Source organism: Eucyclogobius newberryi, unplaced genomic scaffold (genome assembly GCF_026437365.1).
Source record: "Eucyclogobius newberryi isolate DKJ021-1_F unplaced genomic scaffold, fEucNew1.0.hap1 SCAF_13, whole genome shotgun sequence".
NCBI classification, from domain to species: domain Eukaryota; kingdom Metazoa; phylum Chordata; class Actinopteri; order Gobiiformes; family Gobiidae; genus Eucyclogobius; species Eucyclogobius newberryi.
Genome location: NW_027315757.1, coordinates 33,596,298 through 33,617,035, shown reverse-complemented (window position 1 = coordinate 33,617,035; position 20,738 = coordinate 33,596,298). Strand labels below are relative to the sequence as shown.

Below are 20,738 nucleotides of genomic sequence, written 5' to 3'. Positions count from 1 at the left end.
GAAGGGTGAAGCAGGATTGGTTTTCGCTGAGCCTTAAAAGAGAGCTCCTTGTCTCATGCCCTGAGAAGTTGTGATTGAAGGATACCATCTGGTAACACACGTTCATATGAGAAAAAACTTTGTTTTGGCTGTGGTTTTGTCTGAATTCAACTCTAAATTCAAGAACTGCAATCAAGACTGCAGTAAGGATAAAGCAAACTAATGACTCGATGGCCCATTACAATGAGGTTGAGCAACAGCACATGATGTTACACAGATCATTAGACAAAGAGGTGCTGTGATTTCTGCAAAGGATTAAACGAATTTCTGCAAGAAATAAAGAGTTGAACAGTTTGTTTTGTCTCAAAAGGTGGATCTTCATTTACTTGTGCACAGTAAATAATCACTGTCCCTCCAGAACAAAGACAATACACATCCTTTTAAAGGCATTGACCCAAACTGACCCAAACTGACACATATGAAAATCACAATCAAATCTGCTCCGGAAGAGATAGAACCATCAAGGTCTCAAGATTTGAGCATCTCATTCAGAGGTGACCCGTCCCGCATGTCCCGAGGCTTTATCAGGGACATATCTGACCAGCACGATACAGAGGCCGGACCATCTTTATCAGGGACACATATCATCAATTTATCTGTAAACCAATAATAACATGGATAGAATGCCATGTTGTTTTCCGGTGAGAGCTCGAAACCGGTCGGAGCGGTTGGAATCCCTCCAGCTCCACGGTGCAATCCGGGATGGATTCGCTGAGACACGTCCCTGTAAAACACAACACAGGAGAAGAAGAAAAGTCTTGGTTTAGTCTCATCGGCAACGCCAGTTTGTTCAGTTTGTTGGGTTAGTGAGTTCACGTTGCAGAGGAAAATCCCAGGTAAGGGTTCGTGTGCCACGCTTCCTCAGCCGCACGAGGAAGGATACAGAACTCACCACTGTGACTGTCCTCTAAAGTAGGACGGCAATCAGGGATGTGAAAAGAGAACAGCTCTGTCCTTTTGTTTATATTTTTCATTTTTTTATTATTCTTTTTAGGCTGTGATTTTATTGTCTAAAATTAGTTTGAATGAATTGTTGTGAGCCTGAGCCAGACACTCCTGCCTTCAGTGGGAGGGGTTGGCTTGCCAGGCTTGTTAGGTCCATTCTTCTGTCTGCGCTGCTACAGGAGCTCCTGGAATTCATCTCTTCAAAATGGAAAGTCATAGTACGTATTTGAAACTATTTCTTTATTTGAATTGTTCTTTTTTTTTTTTAAACGATGCTATTGTGTCTTTAGTATCAGAGTCTACAAGTAACATCGAAATCTTAGAAACCTCAATTCACAATTTCATTGATAAGAAAATAAAAGAATCTAATTCAATGGTAAGTCTCGACATTTTCTGGTATATTTATATGTAAATGTAATACATGAAAATGTTGTGCTATTTAATGCGTTCAGGGCAGTGAAGTTCCTTTCTTTGTGGTGAACTTGGACGATATCTCTGAGAAGTTCCTCAAATGGAAGACTTTTCTACCCAGAATAAAACCTTTCTATGCAGTGAAGTGCAACGACACAGCAGCAGTTATCAGGACACTGGTGGCACTGGGAGCAGGTTTCGACTGTGCCAGCAAAGTAAGTACTATAAAGTACTTCATATACTCCTCACTGTTCCTTTTAAAACACATGTTATGTGTCAGAGGGAGATTGAGATGGTCATGTCTTTGGGCGTGACCCCAGACAGAATCATTTACGCACATCCAACCAAACCCCAGTCCCACATCAGACACGCCTGTGCATCAGGAGTGGACATGATGACGTTTGACAGTGAAGAGGAACTCCTCAAGATCTCCACGTGTCACCCCAAAGCAAAGTGAAGCCAGGTTTTTAATCAACTATGTGTTGAAGTTTGTTAAAGTCGTGTGAAAATGGTATTGTTTCCTCAGACTGGTGCTGCGTATCTCAGTGGATGATTCCAAATCTATTTTGAGATTCGGCACAAAGTTTGGAGCAAAACTCCAGAGTGTTGGTGACCTGCTGAAGCGAGCTCAAGAGCTGCACCTGAACGTCACTGGAGTCAGTTTCCATGTTGGGAGTTTATGCACAGACAGTGTGGCATTCAAGACGGCCATAGCAGATACTCGACAGGTCTTTGATCAAGCTGTAAGTAATGCTAAATATTCATTGACAAGGTCAAAAGGTCAATCAATCAAACTTATTCTAAAGAACTTTTCAAGTTTTTGAGTGTAATAACCAATGACAGAGAAATAAGGGGATGGAGCAGTTTACAGTATACAGGATACAGTACTACACAGACATACAGTACTACACAGACATACAGCACTACACAGACAGCAGTACTGCACAGACAGCAGTACTGCACAGACATACAGTACTACACAGACATACAGTACTACACAGACATACAGTACTACACAGACAGCAGTACTGCACAGACAGCAGTACTGCACAGACAGCAGTACTGCACAGACAGCAGTACTGCACAGACAGCAGTACTGCACAGACAGCAGTACTGCACAGACATACAGTACTACACAGACATACAGTACTACACAGACATACAGTACTATACAGACATACAGTACTACACAGACATACAGTACTACACAGACAGCAGTACTGCACAGACAGCAGTACTGCACAGACAGCAGTACTGCACAGACAGCAGTACTGCACAGACATACAGTACTACACAGACATACAGTACTACACAGACATACAGTACTGCACAGACAGCAGTACTGCACAGACAGCAGTACTGCACAGACATACAGTACTACACAGACAGCAGTACTGCACAGACAGCAGTACTGCACAGACATACAGTACTACACAGACATACAGTACTATACAGACATACAGTACTACACAGACATACAGTACTACACAGACAGCAGTACTGCACAGACATACAGTACTGCACAGACAGCAGTACTATACAGACATACAGTACTGCACAGACAGCAGTACTGCACAGACAGCAGTACTGCACAGACAGCAGTACTGCACAGACAGCAGTACTGCACAGACATACAGTACTGCATCACAAACATTTAAAATTCTCTCCTTCCGGTTCCAAGTCTGTTCTGCTCTTTCAGAAAACACTGGGAATCGACATGAGGCTGCTGGATATTGGAGGCGGTTTTGTTGGAAGGACCGACTGGCTCATTTCATTTGAGCAAGTGAGCTACTTTACTCTGAGCTCTATTGTGATCCCCATGTTGATTTGTGTTTTATATGGACTAGATGGCAAAGGGAATAAATGAAGCACTGGATGAATTCTTCTCCAGTGACAGTGGAGTGAGGATTATGGCTGAACCTGGACGTTACTTTGTGGACACAGCCTGCACTCTGGCTGTGAACATATTCAGCAAAAAGGTTGTCCAGAGTGATCCAACTCAGAGTAACGGTAAAGTAAAGTACTCAATGCTGTGGGACAAGAGAAAACAGTCAGAGGCACTTTGATTACCATTATAAATGTGGGAATGTCATAAATGAAGAGCCTAAATATGAACTCATAGCACAGTGTTAAATAAATGATTGCCCTATTAAAACTTGTATAGAGCTATCATTTATTTAACACTGCGATGTCATTATTCGTTGTTAGAGTAAAATTAGCCTTCACACTCTATTTTGATTATTTCCCAGACTTTGAATATAAAAAGTCTACACACCTCTGTTAAAAGACCAGGTTTTGCAATGTAATTTTTATTTTATTTTTTAATCCTTTGGGGGAGTAAAATAAAATGGAGCTAACATAAAGATGTTGCATTGTGTGCACGCCCTCTTATAACTGGGGATGTGGTTGTGTTCAGAATCAACCGATCACTTTCAAACTCATGTTATAGAGGAGTCAATACACATCTGTCACCATTTAAATTGCCTCTGATTAACCATAAATGAAAGTCCCGCTTTTCCTGACATTTCCTCAGTTGCACCAAAGCTGTTCTTTTTCTTTTAGACTTAACAGCTGCTTTTGACACAATGTCTTAACTCGCTCAGGGAAACGGCACTGGAGTGGTTCAGGTCCTGGCTGACTATGTAAAGGTTGGGGACTCCTTTTCTTCACGGGCCCCTCTACATTGTGGAATCCCACAGGGCTCTATTCTCGGACCTACGATATTCTTTTTTCTTTGTATCTCCTGCCGCTTGGTCACATTTTTTGAAAACATGGGATATCATATCATGATTATGCAGATGATTCCCAAGTCTATCTGCCAGTAAAAAATAGTTCCCTGGCACCCGTCCTGACATGTTTGGATGATGTCAAGGTTTGGTTGGCTATGAATTTCCTTAAAGGAATAATAGAGGATTTTTAGCCGATTTGAGAACTCAAGCGACTGTTAGTGCCTTTTTTTTCAAATGCGCATGCGCAGACTCACCCCCCACCCTCCTGTTGTTTCCACCTTAAGGTGTCAGTCAGGAGAAGGTACAAAATGCTTTAGTTATATCAAGGAACACAGTGAAGACACTCATCATAAAGTGGAGAAGTTATGGCACAACTGACTTTATCAAGAACTGGACGTCCCTCAAAAACTTCATTTAAAACAAAAAATATGGGAAGGAATCAGGTCAGGGAAGCTGCCAAGAGGCCGACAGCAACATTAAAGAGCTGCAGGAATGTCTGGTAAGCACTGGCTGTGTAGTACACGAGACAACAACCTCCTGTATTCTTCATATGTTTGGGGTAGAATGGCAAGACAAAAGCCTTTTCTTACAAAGAAAAACATCCGAGCAGGCTAAACTTTGTACTAATGTGGGGAAAATGTGTTGTGGTCTGATGAAACCAAAGTTGAACTTTTTTAACTCCAAAAACAACACTGCACATCATTAAAAGAACACCGTAGCCACAGTGAAGCATGCTGGGAGCAGCATCATGGAGCTGTTTTACTTCAGCTGGAGCTGGGGCCTTTAAGGTGGAAGGAATTATGAACAGTTCCAAATACCAGTCAAAGTTGGCATGAAACTTTCAGGCTTCTGCTAAAGATGAAGAGGATCTTGATCTTTCAGCACAACTATGGGTCAAAACATACATACAAATCAGAAAAGAATGGCTTCACAAAGAAGACTCAAGTTGTGGAATGGCGCAGTGATCTGAACAGGGCTGTGCACAGGAGATGCCCTCGCCATGTGTGTCACAACTGTGTTCAAAATACTGTTGTTACTCGTAGGTACGGTGTATTCTATACTATGCCACATCACAAACTGTAATCATACTTTGTGTCTTCTCCCTTGTTATTTAAATAGTTCATTTGATTTATTTCATGTCACTGGTGCTAGTTTTAGTTTTCACTGAAAAATCAAGAAGGCAAGTTCCACTTAAAAAAGGATTGTGTAAAGTCTTCACATTTTTCCCTTTGTCTTTTAATAATCCTGAAGAGCATTAGAACAAACTCAACATAAGCCCTTACCTCTATAACAGGCATGTCCAAACTAGGGCCTGGGGGCCAAATGCGGCCCTCAAACCAATTTGTGTTGGTCCTCCAGCTTCCTGCTATGTCGGCCCAAACAACAAAAAGTAGTACTTTTTACTGTGAAATTGGGAAAATTCAGGAATATTGATGTTATACTAACCTAATATTAATATTTTAGGTCTAATTAAAGGTGTGTAGTACGTGGAGGCTCATTGCAATTACGTCAAATGCCAAATTTCGACATTGTCAAGTTGTTTGTGCCTCTGCCCCGTTTAAGTTTCAAAATGCAGCCCTTGGTGAAAAAGGTTTGGACGCCCCTGCTCTATAATGAATTTGCTTCATTCAATCTGTGGCAGATAAAGACAGCTTTGGGCAGCATGTCAGTCACTCTTTGACTATAAACCTTTTTCTTTTCAGAAAGCGGGAAATGCTTGGACAAAACAATAATGTACTACGTCAGTGATGGAGTCTATGGCACCATGGCTTCTACAATATATGACTCTCTCCAGTTCACATTTTCTCCATTTCTTCATAAGGTAACATACCAATGCTGCTGTGGATCTTATTTGAATACGTATGTTATGATTCCTTTTAGCGTGTGGAAGAGCCGACATACCAGTCCATCATCTGGGGTCCGACATGTGACAGTTTGGACAGATTGACTCGCGAATTCTGGATGCCCGAGTGTGATGTTGGAGAATGGCTTCTTGTCCGTGATATTGGAGCGTACTCACTCACTACTGCAAGTGACTTCAATGGATTTGAAAAGCCTCAGATTTACTTTGTGGCCACGGCCCAAACATGGGAAATCCTGTCGCAGCATTTTTTCTAAGAACAGACCAGCTTTTATCAGAATAAAGGCCTTAATCACTTAGATAATACAACGCTTTTGCTTTTTAGATAATGTACTTTTTCTTTGAGTCAGAGTCAGACAATGTGTAAGACAATAAATGACCTACTAAACATGGACCGGCCTCCTGCTGGTGCCAGAGTCAGGACTAAACATGGACCGGCCTCCTGCTGGTGCCAGAGTCAGGACTAAACATGGACCGGCCTCCTGCTGGTGCCAGAGTCAGGACTAAACATGGACCGGCCTCCTGCTGGTGCCAGAGTCAGGACTAAACATGGACCGGCCTCCTGCTGGTGCCAGAGTCAGGACTAAACATGGACCGGCCTCCTGCTGGTGCCAGAGTCAGGACTAAACATGGACCGGCCTCCTGCTGGTGCCAGAGTCAGGACTAAACATGGACCGGCCTCCTGCTGGTGCCAGAGTCAGGACTAAACATGGACCGGCCTCCTGCTGGTGCCAGAGTCAGGACTAAACATGGACCGGCCTCCTGCTGGTGCCAGAGTCAGGACTAAACATGGACCGGCCTCCTGCTGGTGCCAGAGTCAGGACTAAACATGGACCGGCCTCCTGCTGGTGCCAGAGTCAGGACTAAACATGGACCGGCCTCCTGCTGGTGCCAGAGTCAGGACTAAACATGGACCGGCCTCCTGCTGGTGCCAGAGTCAGGACTAAACATGGAGCGGCCTCCTGCTGGTGCCAGAGTCAGGACTAAACATGGCCTCCTGCTGGTGCCAGAGTCAGGACTAAACATGGAGCGGCCTCCTGCTGGTGCCAGAGTCAGGACTAAACATGGCCTCCTGCTGGTGCCAGAGTCAGGACTAAACATGGACCGGCCTCCTGCTGGTGCCAGAGTCAGGACTAAACATGGAGAAACTGTGTTTCAGTTTTATGCAGCTAAAATCTGGAACATTCTTCCTGAAGATGTGAAATAGGCCTTTACTCTGACAATGTTCAAATTTAAGCTAAAAACTGTTTTGTTTTGCTGTGTTTTAAACTGTTTTGTGATTTCTGTCATGTCTTGATTTTAAAGCATCTTTTTCCTCTTGTGTGAAGCACTTTGAATAGCTTGTGTACAAATTGCGCTCTACAAATAAACTTGCCTTGCCTCAGGTTGAAGTGCACTTCATTGTCCTCACAGGGACATTTGTCCTTCAGCTGCTGCAGATTCTCCTCCGGAAATCTATTTGACAGTAAAAGAAAAGACGCAAAGTCAAGTGAAATATGGTTAATGGTAAAACATGAACAAAACATGTTGAGAGTTGGTCAAACACAAGGATATAGCGAGGTTTGCAGTAGAAATGAATGTATTGTTGAGTAGTTTTGACAGTTAAAAGTGTAGTAAACAGTTATACTAAAGTGATGAGCTAGTAACACAGTGTTATACAGACAAAATGTAATTGTTCTTTATTTGTTCTCTTACGTTGAATGACACGGAGACGAAGCACTAAAACTCAGCCCTTAGTTCTGGCCTTCTCAATTCGACTGGAAGTGTTTTTGGTAAATTCACAGATGTGTGTGATGATGCAAAGCGTATTCATGATAAACTGCTTAATATGTTGCCTGGTGACGTCGGGTTTTCTGAGGCTTTCGGCTCCGTATAAGTTTCATAATGTGGCCCTCTGTGACCCTCTGTGACACCCTGTGCTAAAGCCAACCAACTCTTGCAGGAAGATTAATATAGTATTATATAATATTGTTACTTCATACATGGACAGAGCACTGGAACGGTAAAATCAGAAAATATGAAAGCGTTGCAATCGTATACTCTTCTTCTAGTTGTATTTGTATTTGACTTATTGGAAACTACAGAGCATCGAGCATCTCTCGTGGACTTGGTTATGTTTTTGGAACGTCACATAAAAATGTCATCTGATCCGCTATTATATATATCCAAGATGCAACATCTGCAACATCCGGCACAAGGAGCAGCAACAACAGCCCCAGGCCAACACTGGCAAACGCTGTGAGAAGCAACTGAAACAGACCTTTCAGCCCTTTCAGGTGCTGCAACAGATGTTTTATGCATATTTTGTTTATTGTAAGTTTATTGGAGAATTGTCCAAATGTTGGTGGAAAGTCTCACTGAGAGAACATTGAAATGCTGCTCTGGCTGTTTGGGTGCAGGGCATGTGAGGCCACACTGTGAAAACCCTGCCAGTGGTCAAATATGTGGCTCATTGCATCATACCCTATTTTATTCTGAAAGACAAAATACAAAATATTTAACCCACTTGGAGGAAGTACCCAACACTCAAACATGTGGCTGTACTGAAGCTGGAAACCAACTGTGCTTTCGCTCTATTTGCCCTTCAAGTCAAAGTAAACAAAGGTTCAGAAAGAATCCTTCTGAACACTTCTGTTTCACCCCGGCAGGACTGCACGCTTTCTGCTCAGAAGAACTCGTGCACAAGCTCAAGATCACTGGGATGAAAACACAGGAACGAGTGGTACCTGCTCTCTCATTAAATGGATTAGAAGTGTCAGGATTGGAAAGAAGCATTTGTCCAGCTGCCAGAAGCAAATACCTGTGAACATGGATTGTATTGTACAGAAATGGATTTGGAAAGACGGACATATCTCTCAAAGGTCGAAATTCCAAGCATACAGACGAATAACGACCCCAAAAGTACTGGAACCCTGGGGAGGTAATAAACAGCCAAGACAATGGGCCGTATGCAATCAAAACCGCTTTGGGCAACACCTCATTCAAGTTAATGTAGAAAAGAAATATCTTAAAGGCTCAACTTACAACCACAGGACAAAGTAGAAGAGTTAGGTCCACTTGAGGTTAAAATAAGTGAACTGATATCTGAGTAAAGTAAAAGAGGTTAAAACATAACAATGATGAGCTCCGTGTGCAACTGAACAAACAAACTCCATTGAGAAACCGATCATAAAACTCTCTATGTTTGTGGATTCTACTTGAAGAGTGGCTCCTCCAAGTAATAGTTTAAAGAATTTTTCAAAAGTGTGAATAAGTATGGGGAGGGTCTGCAGGAGCCCAAACCCCTGAGAGAGATATAGTGTTGGGAGCGGCCACGGGGGTCGCTATGGGCTTTAGGTGGGAACTTTGGTGCAGGGGACAGGTTCATGGATCTATTGGACATCTGGTTGCAAGACGGACAAGCACGGTTTGTTGACCTCTTACGGTGGAACTGTTTATGTAGTGAAAACGTTATGGTGATTCTGTTTTTTATTGTAGATATGAAATGAAGCACTGCTTGGACTGGTTTTGATACTTTGTCTTTAATAAAGGATGCCATAAACCTGGAACTGCCTCAGTGAAGTTTCTTGGATGTTATTCTTGGACACAAAACAGCAAGCTAGCTACTAACTGCAACGTAAGTAGCTCAAAAGATTAAAAAGGCAAAAATAAATTAGGATATTACATTTTTTAAATCCAAATAAAAAGAGGATTATTGTTCAATATTATAAAAAAATTCAATTCACTTTTTTATGAAGGTTATTTTGTGTTTTTCGTACATTTTTTTTTTTACATCTATTTTATTTTTTTGACATCGATTTTTTTTTTTTTTTACATCAAATTACATATTTTTTTTCATCACCTCTTTTTTTTTACATATAATTAAAAAAATGACATCGGATTTTCTTTACATCGAATTTATTCATTGTTTTTACATCGATTTTTTTTTTACATCAAATTAAAAAAACAAATTAATCGTATGTATATACAATGGATATTTTTACTAGATAATATAATATGTTTACAATAAAATTCGATGCAAAAAAACAATAAAAACACTAAACACCCTTCACACTTGTCCATCTTCCACATGACCACCAGATGTCGCCGCATCACCGCTTTTCACCCGCTTTGTCGCCGCTTCCGCCTCCAAACCACCGCGGAGACACTGACCACGCCCCTTCATGAATAATTCAACACCTCCTGTCGAGGCGAGCGCAGATCGGACCAGGCTCGTGTCACCGGGAGCTCCTCACGCAGCTCGTGCCGTTCTCACCGGGGGGAAAAACACACACAAGAACCGCGCTCACCGGAGATTCCCCCCGCGTTGGTCCGCGAGTGGGAACGACAACACCCCGTGATAAATGGAAGAAGGGAGGAGAGCGGATCCGTTTCTCTACCGCTCGCGGGGTTCCATCGGGAAGGGCGCACGCAGAGGGGCAGACATTCACCCGACCGTGACCCACCGCGTCTCCTCTCCCGTCGCACGACACCGAGGTACGTTCATTTCTTCTTAATTGATCGGTTCGTGTTGGAATTCTTCGTTTGTTTCCCAAAAGCGCGAATGCCGTGGCGGCGCGCGCGCGTTGCGGACGGACGCCGACGGACACGCCTCTGACCGTAAAGAAACGTGAAGTGACAAGACCGATCCGTAGTCAGTGTTATTACCGTAGTATTTTCCTTTTTCATACCGTGTTTGGACGTGTCGTCGCTAGCTAGCCGTCCACGCCGCAGCCTCCGTCCAATCAGCTGCAAGCGCGAGACGCCGCTGTAGTAACGGCTGTGGCAAAGAGACGATATGTTTATTGCATTTTATGAGTGTTAAAATGCATAAAATAGGATGCGGTTTGGAATGTGATGCTGTCTTTGCCTTGTGTTGTGAGTGTAAACACGCGCGGACCGTGGCACAGACGCTCGCGCGGATGGAGGCTTCTTCCGGGCTCGCGCGCCCTCTTCTTCTCCTCTTCTTCTCCTCTTTGAACGTGAGGAAGAGTGATGGCACTTTTCTCACCTCCTCTTGCACATTTACCTCACATTTCTCACACTTTTGGCTCGTGATTCAAAGTACTTGATCTGCTCGTCCCCTGGAGCTGCAGCTGCTGGTTCACGGTTGTTGTGGCAGGAAGCAGAAATCCTTTGTGTGTTGTATTAAAAGGATTAAGTCTTCATAAGGAATGTGTCATTAATCTACAGGAGATCTCCTTATTCTGTGGATCGATTTGTAAAAGGTAAGTGGTGTTTCAGGTGGTAATGCAACCTCAATATTCTAATGTAGCATTTCTAAGTAAGTAAGTACATTTTATTTGTATAGCACCTTTCACAGACAGAAGTCACAAAATCCCATTATTTATTTATTTATGACAGTTTGCAGACATATTTTAACATGTGTCTGCAGATGATGGAGGTTTAAGTCCTGCACAAAACGTAACTGGAACATAAAATGAACCTGAAGAGAGCTGAAATATCACCTGTGTCCTTGTTTGGGTGATTACACTGGACGTTTTTGACTCTTTTTGTTTTAGTTGGGCATTCAAAAAGAGTTTTACTTATAGACCATATACTCGATATTCTAATTTAGCATTTCTAAGTAAGTAAGTAAGTAAATTTTATTTGTATAGCACCTTTCACAGAGAGAAGTCACAAAGTGCTTCACAAAACACAGAATAAAACAATAAAAACACAAAAAAATTACAGTCAGCAATACATATACAACAATATACAATAAAATAGTGATGTTTCAGGTGGTAATTCAATCACCGGATCGTTCTAATGTTGACACAATTTGAATAGACAAGTTTATGATCCACGCACAACAAAAAGTAGACAAACCTCAGTTATTTGTTATCAAGGAAAGTCATGAATGATATGGATAAAAGTGAAAATCCCATTATTTATTTATTTATTTATGACAGTTTGCAGACATATTTTAACATGTGTCTGCAGATGATGGAGGTTTAAGTCCTGCACAAAACGTAACTGGAACATAAAATGAACCTGAAAAGAGCTGAAATATCACTGTGTCCTTGATTACACTGGACGTTTTTGACTCTTTTTGTTTTAGTTCAAAAAGAGTTTCACTTATAGACGATATACTCGATATTCTGATTCCTCCAGCGATATTACACATTTTCTGATACATTCTCCGCCTCTGTCTCTCATCTATTGTTTTATTTTCTGGAATCTCTTTTTTTCCCTCCTTTAGAATCTTCCTAGACATTTGTGGTGCAGATTGGTTTAATCCAACGTTAATCCGCCAATCCGATGTATTCTGGGTCTATCACCACGACAATTTAAAGACCTCCCACTATGTCCGTCATTAGTGTAATTAGATCATTCTATAAGTCAGTATCGTGCTAATTAAGACGATACCAAACATATGGACTCGGTTACTTTCTGCCATTACTGCTGCATCAAATACATTGTAACTTGTCTGGTGGAAGGTTGCATGTTCCACAGTATGGCATTCAATTCGTATCCATGGCGACGGTAAAGACGTAACATCTCCATCTCAAATCACATCACGGTGTTAAGGAGATGTTCAGTATCAGTCTTGGACCTCAGCGTTGCAAATGGACGGTTCATGCTGGAGATGGAGTGTTAGGGGTGTAAATCACAGGTTTCCCGTGATACGTTATCGATTCAAAAAGACTGAAGATGTTTCGCCAACTTAGAACAAAATGCAGCGAAACAAAAGTGCACAACAGGTCTACAATCGCTCTTTAACTCTCGCCGGTCGTTTGTTTGTTGCACGATGAATATTCCACATTTGAGATGAGATTTGAGGCAGTGGCATGAGGTGTCTGTGTCTTTTGGCCTAAATGTCTCACTCTCCTGGACAGTTTTATCTCTTTATTTTTCTAAGGAAGAAACATGTTTTATCCTCGACGGGTACATGACACTGACTCATAATGTGGGGGTTACAGCGGGTACATGACACTGACTCATAATGTGGGGGTTACAGCGGGTACATGACACTGACTCATAATGTGGGGTTACAGCGGGTACATGACACTGACTCATAATGTGGGGGTTACAGCGGGTACATGACACTGACTCATAATGTGGGGTTACAGCGGGTACATGACACTGACTCATAATGTGGGGGTTACAGCGGGTACATGACACTGACTCATAATGTGGGGGTTACAGCGGGTACATGACACTGACTCATAATGTGGGTGTTACAGCGGGTACATGACACTGACTCATAATGTGGGGGTTACAGCGGGTACATGACACTGACTCATAATGTGGGGGTTACAGCGGGTACATGACACTGACTCATAATGTGGGGGTTACAGCGGGTACATGACACTGACTCATAATGTGGGGGTTACAGCGGGTACATGACACTGACTCATAATGTGGTGGTTACAGCGGGTACATGACACTGACTCATAATGTGGGGGTTACAGCGGGTACATGACACTGACTCATAATGTGGGGGTTACAGCGGGTACATGACACTGACTCATAATGTGGGGTTACAGCGGGTACATGACACTGACTCATAATGTGGGGGTTACAGCGGGTACATGACACTGACTCATAATGTGGTGGTTACAGCGGGTACATGACACTGACTCATAATGTGGGGGTTACAGCGGGTACATGACACTGACTCATAATGTGGGGGTTACAGCGGGTACATGACACTGACTCATAATGTGGGGGTTACAGCGGGTACATGACACTGACTCATAATGTGGGGGTTACAGCGGGTACATGACACTGACTCATAATGTGGGGGTTACAGCGGGTACATGACACTGACTCATAATGTGGTGGTTAGAGCGGGTACATGACACTGACTCATAATGTGGGGGTTACAGCGGGTACATGACACTGACTCATAATGTGGGGGTTACAGCGGGTACATGACACTGACTCATAATGTGGGGGTTACAGCGGGTACATGACACTGACTCATAATGTGGGTGTTACAGCGGGTACATGACACTGACTCATAATGTGGGGGTTACAGCGGGTACATGACACTGACTCATAATGTGGGGGTTACAGCGGGTACATGACACTGACTCATAATGTGGGGGTTACAGCGGGTACATGACACTGACTCATAATGTGGGGGTTACAGCGGGTACATGACACTGACTCATAATGTGGGGGTTACAGCGGGTACATGACACTGACTCATAATGTGGGGGTTACAGCGGGTACATGACACTGACTCATAATGTGGGGGTTACAGCGGGTACATGACACTGACTCATAATGTGGGGCTACAGCGGGTACATGACACTGACTCATAATGTGGGGCTACAGCGGGTACATGACACTGACTCATAATGTGGGTGTTACAGCGGGTACATGACACTGACTCATAATGTGGGGGTTACAGCGGGTACATGACACTGACTCATAATGTGGGGGTTACAGCGGGTACATGACACTGACTCATAATGTGGGGGTTACAGCGGGTACATGACACTGACTCATAATGTGGGGCTACAGCGGGTACATGACACTGACTCATAATGTGGGGGTTACAGCGGGTACATGACACTGACTCATAATGTGGGGGTTACAGCGGGTACATGACACTGACTCATAATGTGGGGGTTACAGCGGGTACATGACACTGACTTATAATGTGGGGGTTACAGCGGGTACATGACACTGACTCATAATGTGGGGGTTACAGCGGGTACATGACACTGACTCATAATGTGGGTGTTACAGCGGGTACATGACACTGACTCATAATGTGGGGGTTACAGCGGGTACATGACACTGACTCATAATGTGGGGGTTACAGCGGGTACATGACACTGACTCATAATGTGGTGGTTACAGCGGGTACATGACACTGACTCATAATGTGGGGGTTACAGCGGGTACATGACACTGACTCATAATGTGGGGTTACAGCGGGTACATGACACTGACTCATAATGTGGGGGTTACAGCGGGTACATGACACTGACTCATAATGTGGTGGTTACAGCGGGTACATGACACTGACTCATAATGTGGGGGTTACAGCGGGTACATGACACTGACTCATAATGTGGGGCTACAGCGGGTACATGACACTGACTCATAATGTGGGTGTTACAGCGGGTACATGACACTGACTCATAATGTGGGTGTTACAGCGGGTACATGACACTGACTCATAATGTGGGGGTTACAGCGGGTACATGACACTGACTCATAATGTGGGGCTACAGCGGGTACATGACACTGACTCATAATGTGGGTGTTACAGCGGGTACATGACACTGACTCATAATGTGGGTGTTACAGCGGGTACATGACACTGACTCATAATGTGGGGGTTACAGCGGGTACATGACACTGACTCATAATGTGGGGTTACAGCGGGTACATGACACTGACTCATAATGTGGGGGTTACAGCGGGTACATGACACTGACTCATAATGTGGGGGTTACAGCGGGTACATGACACTGACTCATAATGTGGGGGTTACAGCGGGTACATGACACTGACTCATAATGTGGGTGTTACAGCGGGTACATGACACTGACTCATAATGTGGGGCTACAGCGGGTACATGACACTGACTCATAATGTGGGTGTTACAGCGGGTACATGACACTGACTCATAATGTGGGTGTTACAGCGGGTACATGACACTGACTCATAATGTGGGGGTTACAGCGGGTACATGACACTGACTCATAATGTGGGGGTTACAGCGGGTACATGACACTGACTCATAATGTGGGGGTTACAGCGGGTACATGACACTGACTCATAATGTGGGGGTTACAGCGGGTACATGACACTGACTCATAATGTGGGGGTTACAGCGGGTACATGACACTGACTCATAATGTGGTGGTTACAGCGGGTACATGACACTGACTCATAATGTGGGGGTTACAGCGGGTACATGACACTGACTCATAATGTGGGGGTTACAGCGGGTACATGACACTGACTCATAATGTGGGGGTTACAGCGGGTACATGACACTGACTCATAATGTGGGTGTTACAGCGGGTACATGACACTGACTCATAATGTGGGGGTTACAGCGGGTACATGACACTGACTCATAATGTGGGGGTTACAGCGGGTACATGACACTGACTCATAATGTGGGGGTTACAGCGGGTACATGACACTGACTCATAATGTGGGGGTTACAGCGGGTACATGACACTGACTCATAATGTGGGGGTTACAGCGGGTACATGACACTGACTCATAATGTGGGGGTTACAGCGGGTACATGACACTGACTCATAATGTGGGTGTTACAGCGGGTACATGACACTGACTCATAATGTGGGTGTTACAGCGGGTACATGACACTGACTCATAATGTGGGGGTTACAGCGGGTACATGACACTGACTCATAATGTGGGGTTACAGCGGGTACATGACACTGACTCAATGTGAGGTTACAGCGGGTACATGACACTGACTCAATGTGAGGTTACAGCGGGTACATGACACTGACTCATAATGTGGGGTTACAGCGGGTACATGACACTGACTCATAATGTGGGGGTTACAGCGGGTACATGACACTGACTCATAATGTGGTGGTTACAGCGGGTACATGACACTGACTCATAATGTGGGTGTTACAGCGGGTACATGACACTGACTCATAATGTGGGGGTTACAGCGGGTACATGACACTGACTCATAATGTGGTGGTTACAGCGGGTACATGACACTGACTCATAATGTGGGTGTTACAGCGGGTACATGACACTGACTCATAATGTGGGTGTTACAGCGGGTACATGACACTGACTCATAATGTGGGTGTTACAGCGGGTACATGACACTGACTCATAATGTGGGTGTTACAGCGGGTACATGACACTGACTCATAATGTGGGGGTTACAGCGGGTACATGACACTGACTCATAATGTGGTGGTTACAGCGGGTACATGACACTGACTCATAATGTGGGGTTACAGCGGGTACATGACACTGACTCATAATTTGGGGGTTACAGCGGGTACATGACACTGACTCATAATGTGGGGGTTACAGCGGGTACATGACACTGACTCATAATGTGGGGGTTACAGCGGGTACATGACACTGACTCATAATGTGGGGGTTACAGCGGGTACATGACACTGACTCATAATGTGGGGTTACAGCGGGTACATGACACTGACTCATAATTTGGGGGTTACAGCGGGTACATGACACTGACTCATAATGTGGGTGTTACAGCGGGTACATGACACTGACTCATAATGTGGGTGTTACAGCGGGTACATGACACTGACTCATAATGTGGGGGTTACAGCGGGTACATGACACTGACTCATAATGTGGGGTTACAGCGGGTACATGACACTGACTCATAATTTGGGGGTTACAGCGGGTACATGACACTGACTCATAATGTGGGTGTTACAGCGGGTACATGACACTGACTCATAATGTGGGGGTTACAGCGGGTACATGACACTGACTCATAATGTGGTGGTTACAGCGGGTACATGACACTGACTCATAATGTGGGGGTTACAGCGGGTACATGACACTGACTCATAATGTGGGGGTTACAGCGGGTACATGACACTGACTCATAATGTGGGTGTTACAGCGGGTACATGACACTGACTCATAATGTGGGGGTTACAGCGGGTACATGACACTGACTCATAATGTGGTGGTTACAGCGGGTACATGACACTGACTCATAATGTGGGTGTTACAGCGGGTACATGACACTGACTCATAATGTGGGGGTTACAGCGGGTACATGACACTGACTCATAATGTGGGGGTTACAGCGGGTACATGACACTGACTCATAATGTGGGGGTTACAGCGGGTACATGACACTGACTCATAATGTGGGGGTTACAGCGGGTACATGACACTGACTCATAATGTGGTGGTTACAGCGGGTACATGACACTGACTCATAATGTGGGGTTACAGCGGGTACATGACACTGACTCATAATTTGGGGGTTACAGCGGGTACATGACACTGACTCATAATGTGGGTGTTACAGCGGGTACATGACACTGACTCATAATGTGGGGGTTACAGCGGGTACATGACACTGACTCATAATGTGGGGGTTACAGCGGGTACATGACACTGACTCATAATGTGGGGTTACAGCGGGTACATGACACTGACTCATAATTTGGGGGTTACAGCGGGTACATGACACTGACTCATAATGTGGGTGTTACAGCGGGTACATGACACTGACTCATAATGTGGGTGTTACAGCGGGTACATGACACTGACTCATAATGTGGGGGTTACAGCGGGTACATGACACTGACTCATAATGTGGGGGTTACAGCGGGTACATGACACTGACTCATAATGTGGGGTTACAGCGGGTACATGACACTGACTCATAATTTGGGGGTTACAGCGGGTACATGACACTGACTCATAATGTGGGGGTTACAGCGGGTACATGACACTGACTCATAATGTGGGGGTTACAGCGGGTACATGACACTGACTCATAATGTGGTGGTTACAGCGGGTACATGACACTGACTCATAATGTGGGGGTTACAGCGGGTACATGACACTGACTCATAATGTGGGGTTACAGCGGGTACATGTCATTGTAGTTGTGTGTCAATAATTCTCAATTAGCAGCGTTAAATCCTAAGCTGTAGTATTTGTTGCTGCTCCTGTCGCTGCTCCTGTCGCCCTGCTCCGGTGTGGCAGGGGATACGAGCTCGGAGGCACAATTTGATTGATTGCCTGCTGACGTGAAGGAAGTAGCATTTATCGGCTAAGGGACCGTGTCAGTGCAGCTCTATCCTGGTATTTTCACTGTATTATGGCCGTCACATTGGTTCTTTTTAGACCAGCCCTATTTAGATCGATGGTTCCACCAAAGCGATTGTTGAAATGTTTGGAGAATAATAGTCTCAGTGACAATATGCAAAGTGCGATGAACAAATGTCAGAATTAGAATTAATAATCCTCAAGATTAAAGTCTTTTCATCACAAAAGCCGCCCATTATAAGAAAAAGGGTTATCAAAACAAAAGTTAAATATCAGTATCATTGTAAGAATAAAATAGAAATATATCAGCCTAAACCCCTCTATAATGTCAGTGGTTGAGTTGAATCTGAGTCTTTAGCTAAAGTGTTCTTGTGGTCCAAATCCATACAGTTTAACTCTTAAGTTTACAGTAGGTTTACACAGTGACTGGAGTAAAATGTGACTTTATCATTTGTGCCTTTGTTTGTTACTCCATGGGAAGTTTCTTTGGTGTCACTAGTTTCCTAAATGTGGGCCATGTCAGGCTGCATGAGCGATTACAGGAAGTTGGGATTGGATTCTCTGAGGAAGAGAGATAACAGTCTGAGGTTGAGCTGAATGCAAAGCCTCTGCAGGTCTACACACAGGCCTATACCTCTGTCTGACAATGTCCTCTTTATTGTTCCAACAACCTTTTGTGCAGGAAATCCCCATCAAGTATTAATGGAAAGGGAACTTAGGAAAACCAGGGAAGCTAGTGTATCCCAGCATGCTTTGGAACATTTGAATACTTACCAGGAAATATCCTGCCGGTATCCTCTAATGATAGAAGACTCTAGCTGCAGCTTATGGGAAAGTAGAGCTCCACTACTGCTCTGGTGGAGTTTATTATCAACTGCCTACCCTAACACTAATGTTAAAGATGCATTATGTACTTGTCAGCTCCACAGATCACAGATCTGACCCGTAACATGGCCAGGTGGCAGGTCACTTGCTCGTTTCCATGGACATGAGAGCTGGGACAATATATGGTTTTTCAATATAAATCGTATTACGGTTTTGTTGTTATACACGTTGGAAACAATGCACTGCAATGACATCTTGCACATTAGTAAAGCTTTCACAGTTTATACAATTATAGTGACATGAATTCTGCCGGGACTGGAGAGGAGAGAAGTATTTGATCTGCCAAACATGACATTATACAGTAAAAGTACTTTTTCAAGCTGGTGTTGGTGTTGGAATCATTCATTCTTTGGTGCTGATTGGTTTAAAAAAGGGAAGAAAGCTTCTATTACAAATCCAGCCCTTATTGTGCGTTTTCCAAATATCAGATATAGTTATTTGCTAACGGTTTAAAACTGGACATTTGCATTTAATTTGAATTCTTTCAAGTACTGCAGTTCCTTTAATAATATTGAATGGTAATACATATTCACATCAGGCTCTACACTATGTATTGTGAGTGGACATAAGTTTAATGCCACACTGCAGAACATTCATGCAAAGTTATACCATCTCTAACCAACTTAACAAGTCCCTCATGAAAACGCGGGTCAAGAGGCGAGCATGCAAATAATGAATAATAAGATTAAAACAATGTAGCTATTGTGCTTTAATAAATGTTCCCAGCATTTAGAACATAACATTTGGCACCGGCTCTAACGCCATTGGCTCCAAACCCCTAAATACTGCAAATACTGCGGCTGAGGCTCCACTCTTGTCAAACGAACACACTGCATGTGGAGCTGCTCATTTGAATTTATTTACATGTTTTTCATTTGCTTGAATTATATACAATAGTTTCCGTTTTGAAACAAGGAAATTAGGAAAGATGTTTAAAAAGCGTTTCCCTCCACACACTAACCAAAGCCTCTAAAGCCTCGTGACGGATGAGATGGAGAACATGCATCACAAACACATGAAGGACATAAATTTACAAGTCTAAACATGTTCAGTGTATCACAAAAGATTTATCTCTTGTTACTTTACAACGCTCACACAGAGGCTAAAATGTACCACCAAAGACCATTGGATATGTCGCAACCATACGA

General features: G+C 43.7%; 1 protein-coding gene across 2 annotated transcripts; it reads left to right on the top strand.

The window, feature by feature from the left end:
* Positions 1-1,193: 1,193 nt before the first annotated feature.
* Positions 1,194-6,294, top strand: LOC140358669 (ornithine decarboxylase-like). 2 transcript variants are annotated; one of them, XM_072443671.1, is made up of 8 exons: positions 1,194-1,360; positions 1,437-1,610; positions 1,676-1,848; positions 1,922-2,138; positions 3,095-3,178; positions 3,243-3,405; positions 5,828-5,946; positions 6,006-6,294. In XM_072443671.1, exons 1-8 carry the CDS (start codon positions 1,358-1,360, stop codon positions 6,240-6,242), a joined length of 1,170 nt encoding a protein of 389 aa, XP_072299772.1. In that variant the 5' UTR covers positions 1,194-1,357; the 3' UTR covers positions 6,243-6,294. The 2 variants fall into 2 exon arrangements, with proteins under 2 accessions (XP_072299772.1, XP_072299771.1); XM_072443670.1 differs by lacking the exon at positions 1,194-1,360 and having other exon boundaries at positions 1,397-1,848.
* The last annotated feature ends 14,444 nt before the right edge of the window (positions 6,295-20,738 follow it).

Excerpts from the sequence above, each read along its gene's own strand:
- LOC140358669 (XM_072443670.1), top strand. The coding sequence starts at position 1,496 with ATGGAAGACTTTTCTACCCAGAATAAAACCTTTCTATGCAGTGAAGTG. Across the intron at positions 1,849-1,921 it reads ACGTGTCACCCCAAAGCAAA|ACTGGTGCTGCGTATCTCAG; the intron begins GTGAAGCCAGGT and ends TTGTTTCCTCAG. Across the intron at positions 3,179-3,242 it reads GGCTCATTTCATTTGAGCAA|ATGGCAAAGGGAATAAATGA; the intron begins GTGAGCTACTTT and ends TATATGGACTAG.